The sequence below is a fragment of the Eupeodes corollae genome, chromosome 1, assembly GCF_945859685.1.
Source record: "Eupeodes corollae chromosome 1, idEupCoro1.1, whole genome shotgun sequence".
NCBI lineage: Eukaryota > Metazoa > Arthropoda > Insecta > Diptera > Syrphidae > Eupeodes > Eupeodes corollae.
In genome coordinates, this window is record NC_079147.1 from 272,278,525 (window position 1) to 272,296,692 (window position 18,168).

Below are 18,168 nucleotides of genomic sequence, written 5' to 3' on the forward strand. Positions count from 1 at the left end.
CTCGTTTATCGAACTAGATCCTTTGTTTTCTTTGAAAGTTTCTTAAAGTTTGAAATAAAAACACAAATTGTATTATTTTTTTCTAACTATCCAATGTTTTGCTTTTATTTGATTCTTGTTTTCTTCAGTTATTTTTTTTCTTCATTTTTTTAAATTGTTTATTTTAGTTTTTTCTCTTCTTCTTCATCTTCTTCTACATCATCGTCTTCTTCATCAGTTTTTTTTTCTTTAACAATTATTTAATAATTAATTTAAATAAATTTTCTTTATACATTATAATAATAATAATTAATAATAATAATTATAATAATAATAGCTTTTATTTTCTTTGTCTTAAAACTAAATTTTATTTTGTGTTTTTTGTGTTTTTGCTTCTTATTCTGTTTTTATCATCTCTGCAATTTAAATAGATACATATTTTTTTATAAACAATTAAATAAAACATTAATTTTATTATTAAAACAAAAAAAAGAAATAAAACAAAAATAAAATAACTATAAATAATAATACAGAACAGTACAAGAGTTTGTAATAATCATATTTAATTTTTTAATAGATATCAATAATAATAATAATAAAAAATAAACAAACAATAATATTGTTATATATATACTAGAGTCTAGGATATAGTTTTGTTTTTTTATTTATTTATATTTATTTGTTTTGTTTTTTGTTTTTTCATATATAATATATATAATTTATTTATTTAGTTTTCTTTAGTTTTTATTTGTTGTTTTTGTTTCTTGGAAATATTTTTATTTTTAATTGTTTTTGTTTTCTTTTTTATTTTGTTTAAAGAGTTCTCTGTTATTTTTTTTTAAAGTAGTTTTTTGTTTGTTGTTGTTTATTTTTTAAATTTCTTTCATTATTTAATAAATTAAATTTAAATCAATTCACTTTATTTATTGTTTTTAACAGTTTCTTTTTAAAGATATTTTTGTTTTATTTATTTTTCTCTTGGATAAACTACTTTTGATGTCATTTATGTTTTACTACTTTTATTTGTGTTTCTTGTTTTCTTTTGTTTCATATAATATAGGGAGCTAAAGACAGTACTAAATTTATATCAAATGTTTAGTTTTGTTTTTTGTTTGTTTTTAATTTATGCTAATTTTTTATGATTTTTATTTTCTTTGAAATTTATTCTTATAGATAACCTCCTGCTCGATAATTGTAGTCATATCCAGCAAATGGAAGGTTTCTTGCAGCAAATACACTTTGTGCAGCGCTGCTATGTTGATGATGAGCAGCTGTAGTAGGATGTTGCTGCTGGTGCTGATGACTCTGTGGCTGTTGTTGTTGCTGATGCAATTGTTGCTGATGGGCGGCCGTTTGCATCAAAGATGGTGGTGCCTGATGGGCGGTGGGTGTCATGTAACCGGCTGCGGCAGCAGCAGTAGCCGCTGCTAGAGCGGCCTGGGAATGTGCAGCAAAGGCGGGTGGCATGCCACCCATGTGGAAATTGTAATTGCTGTGTTGTTGCTGAAGTTGTTGTTGTTGCTGTTGCTGCTGTTGTTGTTGTTGCTGTTGTTGCTGCTGCTGTTGCTGTTGATGGAGATGTTGCAAGCTAGTTGAGTTTTGATTTGATGTTGCTGCCGCATATGCTGATGATTGTTGCTGTTGTTGTTGGCTCTGTTGATGATTTGAATGTTGTTGTTGTTGCTGTTGATGCTGCTGTTGCGGATGATGATTTTGATGATGATGTTGCGTATGATATTTTCCACCGGGGAACATCATATTTGCCGCATAAGTACCGAGGGCTGCTTCGGCAGCAGCATATTGTTGCTGTTGTTGCATTAGGCTACCATCGGCATAGGAATTATTGTTACTCTGGTGATTATTATTGTTATTTGTGCTGCTAGACGATGTATTGCTACTTAACATGCCATTTGTTGCGGCATTATTGGTACTACTATTCGTATTATTGCTGCTGTGAACGTTGTTGCTGGAATTATTATTGCTATTGGTGTTTTGGCTATTGGAACTTGATTGATTACCACCACCATTGAGTGCGGGCTCTTTGCGAGCCCCTATATGTCATTCGCCGCTTGCCGTTACAGTCGTCCATTGCCACGGGCTATTATAGCCAGCTTTTTGTGTACTAAAAAGAGAAAAGAGAAAAAATAACAAATTAATAAAAATCGATCAAATAGAAACAAATATTTTTGAATAATTTATTATTTTTGTTTAAAATTTTTGGTTTGTTTCCATAATATAGGGTTCAATAAAAAACAGATGATTTTTTCCCTTTAATAGATATATGGCTCATATTTTTTCATTTGAAACAACAAATTAATTTTATGAATTCAAAAATATAAATAAAAACGTCACACCTTAAAATAAATAAACCTTACAAATTAACAAAACCATTTAAATAAATAAAACTTTAGTAATAAATTTTCAAAACCACAATATACGCAGTCAAATTATTCACAAACAAAAACAAAACTATTGCAAAAAACAAAAAACAAAAACAAATAAACAATTCAAAATAAATTATGCAATGTAATGAGTTATTAACAAAATATATAATATTAAAACGCAATTCAAATGTCTGATGTTTGTTTCTGATATGAAATTTAGATAAAGGTACTTTCTACTTATAGATACACTTTTAAAAACTTTACAAACAAATTTAAAAACTAAAGTGCTACACTATGAAATTGGAAATAGATATCTACTCAATTGTTTTTCTAACTTGTGTTAAAGGTACTGCACAGAACAAATATTTAGAGGGGTTACGTTTTTTATTTGAAAACAAACACTTAAAGGGTATTCAAAATAATAGTATAAAACGACTTTAGAATAAAAAAAGTAAGGCAACTTTTCTTAAAAGAAAACCCCGGTTATCTGAAATCCTTTTTCAGCATGTTTGTCAACCTTTCTCGATTAAGTGCAAAGTTGCAAATGTTCAAGGTTTTAAACAGCTAAAGGACTTAGTTCTATGTAATAAAATATTAATTTAGAAAAATTCAGGTACAAAAATGTACCTATTATTTTCTACCATTCCAATACAGCTGAACTTTGGTGGAGAGCTTCATTAATACGTTCCAAAGCCTTCATAGCAGCAGACGTTGACTTGGCATAGTTTGCCCGATATATACAAAATGAGACCCTCTAAATTTCGCCAACTACAGAGGCATCAGTTTCCTAAACATTGCATATAAGATCCTTTCTGCCGTATTATGTGAACGTCTAAAGCACTTCGTCAACAACGTGATAGGTCCTTATCAGTGTGGCTTAAGACCAGGAAAGTCCACTATCGACCAAATATTCACACTACGGCAGATCTTGGTAAAACCCAGGAACTTCAAATCGATACCCACCATCTCTTTATCGATTTTAAAGCCGCGTATGACATAAGAAGAGGAGTAATGTCTTGTTTTGGCATCCCTGTCAAACTTATCCGTTTGTGCAGAATGACGATGGAGAATACACGCTGCTCTATTAAGGTCGGAAAAATCTTGCCGATTCATTTGATGTCAAAAAAGGTTTTAGACAAGGCGATTCACTATCATGCGACTTCTTCAACATCGTTCTGGAAAAAATTGTGAAAAACTCAACCGTAAACACTAGAGGCACAGTCTTCCAAAGGTCCATCCAATAACTCGGATGTGCAGATGATATTGACATAATTGGAAGATCAAAGCGTGATGTCAGTGGATCGTTTTTGAGCATTGCGACGGAAGCGAAGAAGATGGGTTTAGTGGTTAATGAGAGCAAGACCAAGTATATGCTGTCATCAAAAAAGGACACTGAACGACGACGTCTTGGAAAAAACGTCACCATGGACAGCTATAACTTTGAGGTAGTTAAGGACTTTGTCTACCTAGGCACCGCTATAAACACAGACAACGACACCAGCGCTGAAATGAAACGGAGAATAACTCTTTCAAATCGCTGGTTCTTTGGACTTAGAAGGCAATTCAAAAGTAAAGCACTCTCTCGAACAGCTAAAATCACCATCTATGAGATACTCATCATCCCGGTTCTCATTTATGTCGCTGAGACCTGAACCTGTCAAAGATAGATGCGAGCGTCTTAGGATGCTTCGAGAGAAAAATTCTCCGGGTGATTTTTGGTCCCGTATGCATAGATGGAGATGTATGGGCTGTACAGCGACACTGACCTTGTCAGCAGAATTAAAGTCCACGGCTTAGATTGATAGGTCATGTGGAGCGAATGGACATAAACACTTCAGGGACCGAGCTGGTTGGAGACGCATGTTGGTTTGAGGCCCAGGTCCGCCTATAGCGCAACCTTAAGTAAGTAAGTAGTAAGTAAAGCCTTCATAGAAAGAACCCCAAATTTGGACTGGATCAAATGTGAACATTAGAATATGAGCAATCTTAAAACACCGAAACTGTATTTTGGCGCTTAAACTTAAGTTCAAATTAAAGCAAAGAAGCCGGTTTGTTTAAAATTTCTTTTTAAGACCATTCTGTATCTGTGAAATAAAATTCTCGGGAGATAGTACTAAATATTTTCTTTTCAAGATGGCGGCATTTTCGGTACCACTCTAAAGCCCCAGAATCTAGATTTTCGATTAAAAGCCAGTTACATTTGGTGATTGGCCGGCTTGAGTATTTTTGTTACCTGAACTTCTTTATGCAAAATACGATGTAATCTCTTTTGTGGTATGCATAATTCTAAAGTTCGGTGAAAATCGACAAACTTGCAATATTCTCTGTTGTTTGATTGTTAAGATCAGTAATTGTGGGGGTAAGTAAGAGGGTGCTTCAATATTTTTGAAGAATATTTTAACAATAGCAACGAATTGTTGACGAGTGTATTATTATGTTTTAAGAGGTATAATATTTAATTGTTAAAAAATGCTAACTCGAAACGTTTTAGATCAACTCTAAGAACGAAACTTCGTATAGTGTTCGTAGAAAACTTGTCACAAGATACCCTTACATCAAGCAATCATTCTCCCACAAAAGCTGTCAAAAAACATTTTATCTTGAATCTTATTAAAATCATAAATCATCACAAAGAAACTGGAAGAGATATCGCCAATATTTTTAGCGTGAAAATGTTTTTTTATTCAAAATAGACTTTTTTTAATAAGTTGTTAGGCATTACAAATCAGCTACGTTCGAACGTAAACGAAAACGCCAAGCCATTCTGGAATATCATGAAACTCATTAAAAACAAACATAGACAGCAACCTTTAAAAAAACTGTTTCAGGAAATGCTTAACGCTGTAGAAAACTCATGGCATCTGGAAACTACGACTATCTTACAAGTGGCTTCTGTTTTAAATCATGATCAGGCAAAGTTTTTTGATGAGATCATCGATTTTAAAAATGATTCTAATGTTGAAGCTCTGTTTAAGGAAAAGGGGAATACTTAGAATTTTGGAGTATCGTCCCCGAAAAATATGCATTCCTCAAAAGAAGTTCACAGATTCTGTTGACATTATTTGGATCTACATTTGTTTGCGAATCTTCGTTTTCCAGAATGAAATGTGCAAATAATATTTACCGAAACAAACTTACGGACTTCTACCTAAATGATGTCATTAGGTTGGCATGCAGCAACAAGCCAGATTTAAATAAAGTTTTGAAAATGTGTTCTCAATTTAAAAAATCACATTAAAATATTTTCAATAAAAACAAGTAGCTGAAACCATTTCTGCGTTTAAAACAAAGAAACTACAAGGGCTCGACCAATTTAAAGACTTATGCATACAAATGTCACCAAACATTTTAATAACCTTTCTCACATTTATATTCAACTCTTGTCTGAAATTGAAGACCTTGCTTTGAAAACCGAAGAACAGGTATGACATTTTTAGACATTAAAAAGGCATAAGAATCAGTTTGGCACAGTGGCATTATTTGTAAAAGCATTTCTCTTACTTTTCCGTCTTACCTGTTTAAAGTTATTCAAAGTTTTCAAGGATACGTTATGAATATGGAGTCTCTCAAGGATCTATACATAACTATACCTATAACGTGAATCATATGCTTTCACTGAGGTAAGTTGGGACGAATTTATTTTGTCACTAATTAATTTTTGTTTTTTTCAAAATTTAACCAATTTGAATAAAAATCCTCTAAAAAGTAAAAAAAAATCACAAGTATTTTGCTGTTTTTTTGTAAAGATTTCAAAAGAAATAAAATTAATTTTTCAATATTTTTATTTTAAAGTTTTTAGGGTTTTTAAAAATGTTGTTAATAAATACAACTTTGTAAGTTTTAAATATTTTTGGTATGCAGTTATTTAGAGCTTATTAATATATGTTTTACATTTCAAGCTCCCCACTTTTGATATATCAAGTTCCGAGAAAATGTGTATATTTCTTAAAAATTAAATATAAAAATCATTTTTGATCGTTAAATATTATTGAGACCTTGTGCAGAAAAAAGATTATTAAAATCGGTTGATTAATTCTTGAGAAAACTGAAAACAGAATAAAGGTTCTCTAGGGATTCTGGAGCACTACAAAAATATGTGTTGTTTCTTCAAAGAAGCAAAGTAAAAAAAAATATTTAAAAAAAAATTAATACATATCAGTTTGTTTGGGAAAAAATTCGAATTTTTGATTTTTGGACACACAATTTTTACCGGGACTGCTGTTATTTGTTTGATTAAAATCTGGAGCCATATATGTAGATCTTGTATGTCGCAAGTATTTCAATATTTTTGTTTCAATTGTCAAGACCTACATATATATTTGCGTTTGACTGGGAAACTAATGAAGTCCCTGATAATAAATTTTCCAACAATAAAGTTCGTTGCTTAGACAGAAAATAATTATTAAAGTCCACAATAAGCGACCAAGACAAATACATTATTTCCCGTCTTGTTCGTTTATCATTTATTAGCTTTCAGTTTTGACTTCAATGCATTTGTATGCAATTAACGAACTTTCTTCTTTGTAGTTCATTAAAAATTCGTTCAAACAAAAAAAAGAAAACAACAAAACGAACAAAACTATCTTTATCTATAGAAAAACTAATTAGGGAGCTCTACGTTCGTGAGTTGTTGTTTTTATTTTTTGTGTTTAATTTTGTATTAATTACTTCAACTATTTGTATACATTTCAACCCCAAACTCTGTGGTCCCTCAACCCTTAAAAGCAATCAATTTGTTTGTGATAAATTATATGAAGGGTGAGCAAAAGCAGTCATTATATCATGACTTTTCGAACCCTGATATAAACTTTTTTTTTCATAGTTATAAATTATTCAAATTTCCATAAAGTTAATGGAACCAATTATTCAAATAGAAAACAAACAATAATAAAACAATAAAATGTTTATAGACATTTTGTTTGTGTTGCAGGACATTTATTTTTGTATACTCAATAAATTTTATTTTTCATCTTTAGAGGGTGGGATGGAATGGTAAAGTATCTCTCCTCTCATCTTTAAAAAATTGATAAAAGAACGACCACAAAATACTGAAAAACAATAAACATTGTGTACTCATTTATGAACATATAGCTTTTATCTACACGTATATACAAAGTATTTCATTTTTCTTTTGTGTACCAAACTATCAACAACAAACATTTTTAATTAATATATTTTTGTTTGCACCTAAATTAACTGCAAACGATTCTTTTAACACAAAGGTAACGCGCCATAAACAAAAAAAATATGGCATGGCAACTTACATTCAAGGTTGCTGAAACATTATAGTAGGTAAAGTTGATTGTATCTCGATTTAGTTCGAATGTTTATGAGACAGAAAAATAAAGTTGTATCTATAGAAAGATATTTCTGTAGTATACATAAGTAAACATTGTACAGTAGATTTTCTTTTTTATCTATCTTGACTTGGTATTTTATGTCCATGGCTGGACTTGACTTTACTTGACGTTGAAGGCCTTTTTTAAGGACTTAATGAGAACTTATTGATTTGACGTTTTTGATTTGAAGATACTGAGGTTTTTAAATGGCATATATTTTCCATTAAAATAGGGTAATTCATATCGTGATTTCAAGCTCATTACGCTGGAATTTGACACCTGTCAAACTCAAATGTAATTTAAAATGTCATAATATTAGTTGAATGTTTGCCATTTGCGATCAATGGCTTAGCAATTGTTACAATTGTAAAAACTGACTTCAAAGGTGGTGACTCATCGCATCCATTACTATTGTCATAAGACCTGTGTATCATCATAATGCAGACTTTGTCAAAACTATTTCCTATGCAAGTGAAATTGTTGCTGATGATCCGGATTTACTGAGTTCACGGTGTTCGTACACTTCTTTTAAGACCGACAATTGAAGATCATGACTTAGAACATGTTGGAACCACATGTCTTCTAAGTCATGATCTTCAACACATGCCTATAAGCACCCAACACGACCAATTTGTATACACACTATTAGAACTTAGCGTAGAAAAACTTAACTTAATACAATTTATATCTTACGGCCAAAGAATTACCAACGTAAAAAGTAGTCCATACACATGTTGCGTGCTCAAGATAAGGGCCAACCAAAGTCCTGAAATTCTTTAGACCAACTTTTAATAAATCCTAACATAGAATTATCTTTACTAAGGATCGAATTTATATTCTCCGTTAAATGGAGATTAGAATCAAAAAGAACTTTAAGATTTCTGTGATATTTTCTAACCTATGAAACCAGAAGTACGTTTTTTTAATGAAAGTCGTTGCCTGTCGTTGAAAGTCCTTTCTGTATGCATCAAATAACAAAATTGTTTATATCATCTTGGAATTGTAACGGATCGTTTATAGATTCAATGTTTTTGAAGATATTCATATCATCTTCATAGAATAAAATGTAACAATATCGTACTCAAAGGGGTACATCATTGATAGATAAGGTAAAGAGTATAGGTCCTAAATGACTACCCTGGGGAACTCCGGATTTGGTATTGAAAAGGTTCTGAATTTTACTTGATAAAACATATTTGAAGATAAGATGAACTTCATGTGATAAACTGAGGATTAAACTCCATCGCCTTAAGCTTAAATGTGATGATATCATTAGAAAGTTGGTCAAAAGCTTAAAAATAACTAATGTAAATATAGTGGAGCTCTTGACTGAGTTCTAATCTTCTGGTATACTTATAATATTCTTGCGGCTAAAATTTCACAAACAACTGGTTAAAAAAGTTTTTTGAACATAGAACAGTTAAGAGATTGGTCTGTAATTACATATATGTCAGACTTGTTACCCTTCTGACTGTATCAGAAGTTTCCAAGTTGCATAAAATAACGTTTCAATGAAATCAATTGGTTACCAAGATCATCGAATTTGACATCGATAGGCAATTAACAATATTTATGTTAATAACTCCTGAATTTTAGGCTTATTAAACAAAAATTACCCAAGTTATGACCGGGATACCGAAAAAGTATTTTAAAATTACATCTAAAGGGTCTAATACTGCGTATCTTCATTTTAGCATTATTTTCTAGCTTAAAACTTAAAGACCATGTACCTATTTAAAGAATTTTGTAGGAGTTATCAATACAGTTGAATTATTTGTAGATACTTCAGAAATGTCAAAATACAATTCAAACCTATCAAATTTTGGTAAAGCACTAGTACAAAGAGTTTTGTTTTCTTTAAACTTTAAAATAGCTAGAAAGTGTTTGTATAAGGTCATTTTGATTTAAGCCGCCGTATAAAGATTAGCAGCATGCAAATCGTTTGATATAATTTTGTTCATTTGTACCACTTTTGCACAAAGTTTTAACGCCTTGTTTGATAGTTAAGAACTCCAGGTGCATAAATGTCAAACATTCAACTAATAATATGACACTTCAAATGATAGCTGAGTTTGACAGATGTCAAATACCACTTACCAGTACTGACATCTTGAAACTACGGAATGAATTACTTTTCAACTGATGCAGATGCAATCTTTTTCTTTGTATCCAATGTCATCAGGCCCTGAAAAGCTTTAATACAGCTCTGTTAACATCCGTTCGAGTGGAGTCGAACAACACTAAAAAAGCAACAAAGTCATCTTGTTCATGCCATTTATGTGTAGAAAGCACAAAATAAATTGGCAAAACAAAAACTAAATACAAAAATTAAAAAAAAAAAAATATATATATAAAAATAAAGCTAGACTCTAGTAATTTGATGCTGATGCGAAAAAAAAGACCGTAAAGTGCATACAATTATGTGTACTGATGTAAAGTCGTCTAAAAGGCGAAAGAAGAAAAATTGAGAGAAATTTAGGTCATAATAACCAAACATCATCATCAGATATTTATATTGTTTAAATAGTTATAACTTTATTGTCGTGGATATTTTTAAATAAACATAATATTCAATGAAGTTTTAAGAAAATTTCAAATATCGAATCGATGAAAAGGGTATAAAAGAAACAATAAAAAAAAATTTAATATTTAATCAAAGATTGTAAATATAAATTTTAAGGTTTGTTAATTTAGACTTTCATTATTTGTTTTTACCATAGACAAATACATTTTTTCTTTTTGAAACAAACATCAAATTCAAATATACATATTTACAGAAGTAACATACAAAAGTCGATTTCTTTTCATACATAATATGTACACATGTACGTACGTTTTATATGTAAATTTATAGACATCATACACTAAATAGCTATGCAAACATTTTTTGATTATGAATATAACCGGAAGGTTTGAATAAATATTGTTTATATTTTTAGGGCATCACGTTTTGATGATAAACACGAGTGAAATTTTAAATTAAATTGCCGTATGCTGTGTTTTACAGATTTCATATAATAAAACAAAAATTATAAACGAACAAAATAATATTAAAGAGTTGAGAGTCATTCTAAAGGAGGGTGCATGATTTTTTTTGTATTCAAATTTTATTATTTCAATATGTAAATATTGAGATTAGTTTCAGTGATCGTTAAAAGTGGACCTTCTCTTTACGAAGTTTCGATTCGATTTAGAGCACAGAAAGTTTCTGAAACACAAAACCTCTATCTGACAAAAAGGCCTTAGAAGAATTTTGAAGAAATTCGGACACGCTTCTCAATAAATGTCATGCATTAATTATTCTCAACTTGTTGCATTTGAGTATTTAAGTTTTACAAAATATTGAAACAAAAAAAAACAATTTCTTGAGTTAAAAATAAAATTTTTAAAATATCTTTAGACGATTCCTGACAACGACGAACAAGATTCTTTTTGAATAGCGTTTCATTTTGGGAGCTGTCACTTTTAAAGCCGTCATATTTTTACATTTGACAACTAAAAACTACACCATTGCTAAAAATTGTACGATACACGCTACAACAATAAATTTTCTCGTTTAACAATGGCGAAACTGGTTTAAAAATTTGAGCAGTTGGGACTTGTTAAAATAATGTGAAGAATTACTGTCATTATTTTAAGCAAATCCCAGGTTTATCTAGAACAAGAAAAATTGCAAACTACAATGACAAAAGACTTTAAGGTCTTTCCTGATTAAAGTATCAAAAAATCACCTTACATTTTCTTGTCGGATTCCAAAAATTATTGTTTCCATCCGCAACATGTTATTCTTTAGTGAAGTTTTTAGGAAATTGCGATGCAGTGTGCTATTTTGAAAATGAATCTGGTAAAGCTTATATATGTAGCTGAAATTGGAAGATGGTAATGTGAACGATGCTCATGCTCAAACAAGTGGCGCTACGTGCCACAAAAGCATCGAAACAATCGTAATTTACCAACAAAAAAAAAAGTTTTATTTCCAGAAGAGGTTAATACAAATGATAACCGAAATCTTGCAATTTAAGACATTTAGCAATTTTATGAGATCCACGTGAAAGCTAAGATCTTTCCCAATTCTCCACATTCGATTTAAGGTCTTAATGCATTTTTTTATGCTTTGAAGTATTTGAAGACTCGGCTTTGATCGGAAAAGTGCGATGTTTTGAGTCCGGGGCAAATACCTTCAAAGAGTGTAACGATGGGGTTGGAGAATGTTAAGTGTTCGATTCTTGATCAAAAACCTGAAAATTAGAAACCAAATAATACAATTTCACACACTTAACATAAGAATATTCTTAAATGTACTCTAAAGGAAGCTGACAAAATTTAAATAACATTATTTGTGTCTTAAGCTGACCTTTAAATATTTGAAGAGCTAAAGTGACAACTTTAGATATCAGCAAATATTTATGTGTATAGGAAAAATTAGGTCCAACAGTTTTGTAAATATGCCATATTAAGGAGCTAAAATACAATAGTTAAGAGGGTTTTTGGTGCATTTCACACAGAAACATAAGACATTGTGTTAAAACGTTACTTTAAAAAAAAATTAATCTGAACGCTACGAATATATAGATGCAAAAACCGAAGAAATGAGAAAGTTTGCCAGAAAATGTGATCTTTTTTCTTATGTCCTTTTTTTCATAATAAGCACACACTCAAGAAGATATTACTACCCTTATTATGCAGAGGCACAGTTGGAAGACTAGGAAGAAAAGAGAGGGTTTAAAAGGAGATTTCGGTACACAATGGTTTTGAATTCTTGAATATTGCAATGGCATTCGCGTAGTACGGCTAAAGAACGACTCTTTGTATTTGACAGTACGGGCGAAGTTGGACTCGAGGGTATACTTATGAGCATTCCTAGAAATGCGAGTATTACGATTGAATTGTTAAAGGAGAGGAATGCAGCTGGCTATTTTACTAGAGCATAAACCGTTAAAATATCGGTAAAAAAGGGTGAGACAAGAAACCTAACCTAACGACGATGTTCAAGCGAAGTAAATGAACTTGTGATGATATTATCTTCTATCAATTTAAATGCTCTACGTTCAATACTATCCAAGAGGCTTAAGTAAGTTGCAGGAGGACCAGTCTAGAGATGGGAGTTCTACTCAAGCTTCAGACGTTTATAAGTTTTGTAGATAACAGCCAGATCAGAAGGTGTAAAAGATTTCTTGCATAGCCTAAGGAAACCTAAAAACCTTGCTACATTTTTGGCTACATCGCGTATGTGATCGTTCCACAAAAGGTGGTTGGTGATACACATATCGAATATATCGAGGTGTTCAATCTCCTCGATGCAAGTGCCAATCGTGGATAATGGCAATGGGCTCGCTTTAATGATACAAGACAGCATAAGGTTTTCGAAGCATTAAATTCTACGCGGTTTTTTAATCCCCATTGTACAATGCTGTTTAGGTCGGAATTTAATGAATTTTTAATATTTTGTCGTTGCAGTTCCAGATGGAGATAGAACAGAGCCCTGGGGCGCACCAGCATTTATTTTGTGGTTTTCAGACTTGAATCCATCCAATACTACTTGTATCGAACGATCCAAGAGGTAATTACTAATCCAATGAAACAGAAATTCATGAAAACCGAAAGTACGCATTTTCGATAAGGGAGCCTGATGCCAAACCCTATCAAATGGTTTTGAAATATCAACTGCAATTATCTTACTTTCTCTAAAACTTTGTAAAAATTTGCTCCACTGTTCGGTGAGATGACCCATGAGATCACCAGTGGACCTATTGCTTCGAAAGCTGTACTGACGATCATTAAGAAGCTCTCGATCTTCAAGATATTTCTTGAGCTAATAATAAATTTAGCGTTTCCATGACCTTAGAAAAAAGACGTAAGTGCAATCGGTCGATAATTAGAGGGTGAGGAAGATTTGCTTTTTTTGGGTGTGGGCTGGACAAATGCAGTTTTCCATCCTCTCGGAACGAGAGGAGTAGGAAAGATGATAAAGCTTACGCAGTGGTTATGACAGCGTTGAAGAACATCTCTTCAGAACAATAGCGGGGATACCATCTGGACCAGCGGATTAATGTGTGTTTAGATCTCCAAGGACTCTTGCCAAAAGGAAGAAATCCTCATGTTTTTTACAAATGATAATTTTTACTGCCTTTGGGACATTGCAGTTCTCATTCCCAGACTAATTAAACTTGTGATCTTGTGATCATATCAGCGCTGGCGTCAACATCACTATAGAGGACTCAATATTCTTATAATAATAGTCTTTTTTATTAATATAGTTATCAGTCTGCCTACTCGTAGATTGTAGGTATTCAAATGTTAAGTTCTTGAATTTCAGTCAATAGGTGCACTTTAGTGTGAAACTTACAAATTAAATGTTGCAGAATCTCTTTTTACTTTAGTTCTCGAGAGATATGCACATTTCATTATGTTATGGAAAGTGTAACTCTTGCTGATTTTGAGACATTTATATTCTTGAAATTCGTTTTTAAATCTCAGTTCTAGAGCACCCAAAGCAAATAAGATCTTAAAAGTTTTTCTATTTTATAGGTTATCAATTTTGAAAGAAAAAACACTTGAAGAAAGCCTTACCCTATAATTTATGTGACGAATTTGAGAAATTTAAAGGCAACTTAATATCGAATTGACGATGTCTTATTCAAGGTTTCTTCTTTAAGAACCTGTATATTTACACTTTCCGTCAAAAAAGATTTTATGAAAACAGTAAAAATATATCTTCCAAATTCTAAATTGTGTGAAAACAAAGGTTTTAGTTGTTTTTGATAGCAAACCGTTTTTTTTTGAAATATCATTAAATTACTAACAAATCCTCAGCCAAAAGCTTAGTGCTAGTGCTGTAGCTTGTTTAAGATTAGTTTGTAATCCTTATATGAATCTAAGGGGATATATTCATTGACGCAATATGATAAGTTTTTAATTCAAGGGAATTCCTACGAAAATTAAAAGACATTATCTCTTTCCTGAATCATTGAAGTTTTGAAGGTTTTGTTTTGTATTCCTTCTAACTTAGAGAAGGAACCTTTCCCACTGTAATTGATTATCATTACAATTAAGAAAATTCCTAGTTAAATTCAACATTTGGAAATTCAGATTTAATTTTAACAAAATTGTCATGAAAAGTACTTTCTCAAATTAGCCGTTTGAGAGTTGTAAGTCACTAGGCACTGGTTCTTCATGGACTGTTGCGCCACCTAGATTATTTATTTTATTTTGAACAAAATTAAAGTTCTTGAATATTGTTAGTTTTTTAATTTTCGTGTCGACTTATTTTCAAATATTCTTTTAAATTCAGGCATTCGGCATGTAGTTCAACTCTGTTCTCACCTTCAGTGCAAAATTTAGCCAAAGATTTGTCTTGAATTCAGATTTTTTAATCGAAAAAAATTCAAAACGTTGGCCGCGAACCTAGCCGCTGTTCCAAATAAACGTTTAGAGTGTCAATAATGGGAAGAAAGGTCAGAAAGCAAACTGCATTGCCACTTAAGCATTCCTGCACACACCAAATTGTACACGCATAAGTTGTGAATGGGATCTCAAACATTAAATATCAGAATGAGTGACTTTAATGGCTGAATCACAAACATGCTTGAGCTTCGGCTTCGTCTTTTTTTCTTTCATCCCTCCTAAGAGCAAAGAATTCGTAAACGACAGGTGAAGCCAAAGCTGAAGCGTGTTTGTGATTCAGCCATAAAGCTTGAATGTTTTTTTGAAACAACTTGCGACGCCTCGCATTCAACAACAATTCAGATGCAACCGAATAGCAAACGTATCCACACATCCCTATACGCATGACACGGACCGAAATACCAGCATAGAAAAATCAACAAACACCGATTGCGAACACAAGTTTGGTGTCTGTGGGCCGCTTTAGTTAGTTATTCACAGTGGAGTATTGTTCATATTTTTGTTTTAATTTTCAAATAATTTTGCAGGAAATGTGATTTAAAATGTTCAGCAAAGGTTGTTGTTTAGCAAAGAAAGTACGAATTCTGATTATTCTTGACAACCCTGACGCAATAAGCATCAACCCGGCCGCCACGGGTTTAAGAATATACATAGTCCTTACATAGCCCTTAAGAATATACATAGTTTAAAACTTAGTGCAATAGTATCTAATTGTTTATAACCTCTAGGCTCCTCAGAAAATAGTTAGTTTTGAAATTTTATCAACGTTAATCTGTTTAACCTTCCTCAACATAACTTCTAGGCCTAATATAACTCAAAGCAAACCTACATATTATGTACAAATATATTCCCCCTTTTTAAATATTTGTATTTCTTTCTTTTTTTAATTTATTTTTATTTCAATCCAATAATAAATTGTATCTGTGATTAATTGAAGAACGTGGCCTAGTTAACTATACACAAAAAATATAAAAAAAAAACTTTCTGCTGCTGTTTGTTATTATTGTCGTTTATATAAATTTGCTCCCTCCCCATTTAGCCCCGCCTCCCTCTTCCAATGCATTTGATGTGCTGCCAATGTCGTTTCAGTCAAGAATTTATTTATTTTTTCGTTGTTTTTGTATTTTAGAAACAACATAAAGTCAGTTGTAAGAAGTAAGAAAGCAAGAAAAATAAAATTAAAAGAATCAAATCTACATCGTCAGCTTTTGTGTTAATTGAGTTTTACACCAGCAACGGCCAGCGAGCGTGTTGCAAGCGTGCAAATAGGCCTTAATATGTCATGTAAGGTGTGCCACCAGCCTTGACCTGCCTTCATAATATGCTAATCAATAATTAATAAATATCAATAACCACCGGAAACTCTATAAAATAAGCAATATTTTGTATTTAATTTTGTTTTCATAATTTCAAAATTTATATTCATGGTATTTGTGTCAGAAAATGCAAAATTTATTTAAAAGAACGTTAAACAAATTCATCATCGAAGGTGACATTTTTGTTTTTATCTTATCACATTCGAATTCGGATTAAATATATTTTTATTTAATTACCTAATTTAACAATTACTATTTTATGAATATACCAAAGTTGATTATGGTTTTGTGCAAATATTTAACCTTGATGGGATTTATTCTTTTCTTTATTTGTTATTAAGTTTGTTGTTGTTGTTTTTCGTATAAACATTTTAATATTTACCAACCTACGCAAAACTTATAATCAAATAGTGTTTTTTGAGTGCGTATAAAACTACGCGACTAAGGCGACGACGCACGACGACGGACGCGGACGTAGGTAAATAATATAACGACGTGGTGTGTTTTATTAACTTGTCCTTGAATTGACCCGTAGTCGTCGTCCTTTTCGAGTTTGTAGCATTTATTCGTATAGTCATTGTGAGTATTTGCTTAATTTGCAAAATGGTGGAATATTTGTTTAACTCTATTTTGACTATGACGATGTTTATTAATAAACAGTTTGCAGTTCTATGGCAAATTCCCGTGCTTGGATTCAGAAGCATGCGACTCATATTTTGTATAGTATATGCTAAGCCAAACAAAGAATGTACTTATGTTTGTATACGAGTATTTGCTTTTATAAAAGTTTCAAATTCATTTTTTATGAGTTCTAGCTTAAGGTGGCAAGTAAATATATGAGACGTCTTGATGCTAATGAAATGAATTTCAAAATCTTGCAAATTTTGTTGGGGCCTACTTATATATCTCTATAAAGGCGTCCTTTAATTTTTAGCACGTTTAAGTACAAGGCCATAAACCATACATAAAATTAAAAAAAAAAAAGAACAAATGCCTCTTTTGTTTAATTTTCGTTATGTTGGTATATTTATAAAAAAAAAGTAAAAACAAACAAATTATTTGAGTTATAAAAAAACATTCAAGGCCTTGAACAGGTGTTAAATGACAAATTATTTTTTTAGTGAGGTTTTTGTTATTTTTTATTGACTTAAGTGCTAAGCTTATTTCAGGTTTATTTACAAAATGTGGTTCTCACCTGTATAATATGTAGATACTTTGCAAAAAAGATCATTTACGTCGATACTCCTACTTGCAATTGAGATGAAACTTAAATTAGGTATCTTAAAATCTAAAAGAGAACAGCTTTTAATCCGATTTTTAACAATGGACCGCGGTATTTTTGAAACAAAAATTCCAATAAAATGTTTCATTTTAATGTTTTGAAAAAAAAACAATGTTTTTTAAGACAAATAAGTACAATTATTTAGAAAAATGGTTACGGTTTAAGCACCTCTTCATAAAGTTTTACATGACCAATTCGGACATTTGCGGCTGTATGTATGTATTTTAATATACTTGAATAGATAATGGGCATTTTTAGGCTCTTAGAAACTAAACTCTCTAAAGGTATATAATCATAACGACTCGGTGGACATATGGACCAAATTTTTGAGAAATATGATAGTCAGGAAACATGTCTAGCAAAACTCGGAATCTATGGCTGCAAAATGTTCACTATTTTTGTTTTTACATGTCAAATAACAAAATTTGAAAGTTTAGAAAGTGACAGAAGATCAAATAAAATAT

General features: G+C 31.4%; 2 protein-coding genes across 3 annotated transcripts in view; both read right to left on the minus strand.

Moving 5' to 3' along the window:
* Positions 1-1,139: 1,139 nt before the first annotated feature.
* On the minus strand, positions 1,140-2,036 carry LOC129943364 (GATA zinc finger domain-containing protein 10-like). Its single transcript, XM_056052748.1, has one exon. It carries the CDS (start codon positions 1,882-1,884, stop codon positions 1,147-1,149), a length of 738 nt encoding a protein of 245 aa, XP_055908723.1. The 5' UTR covers positions 1,885-2,036; the 3' UTR covers positions 1,140-1,146.
* Positions 1,963-18,168, minus strand: part of LOC129943363 (titin) — a 140,603-nt gene continuing 124,397 nt past the window's right edge. Inside the window, exon 3 of one of the 2 annotated variants that reach the window (XM_056052747.1) lies at positions 1,963-2,101. Coding sequence is in view for 1 of the 2 variants with exons in the window: in XM_056052746.1 (XP_055908721.1) it covers positions 2,038-2,101 (64 nt within the window). In the remaining variant the exon portion in view is untranslated. The remainder of the gene's footprint in view (positions 2,102-18,168) is intronic. The other variant, XM_056052746.1, reaches the window with a different exon arrangement.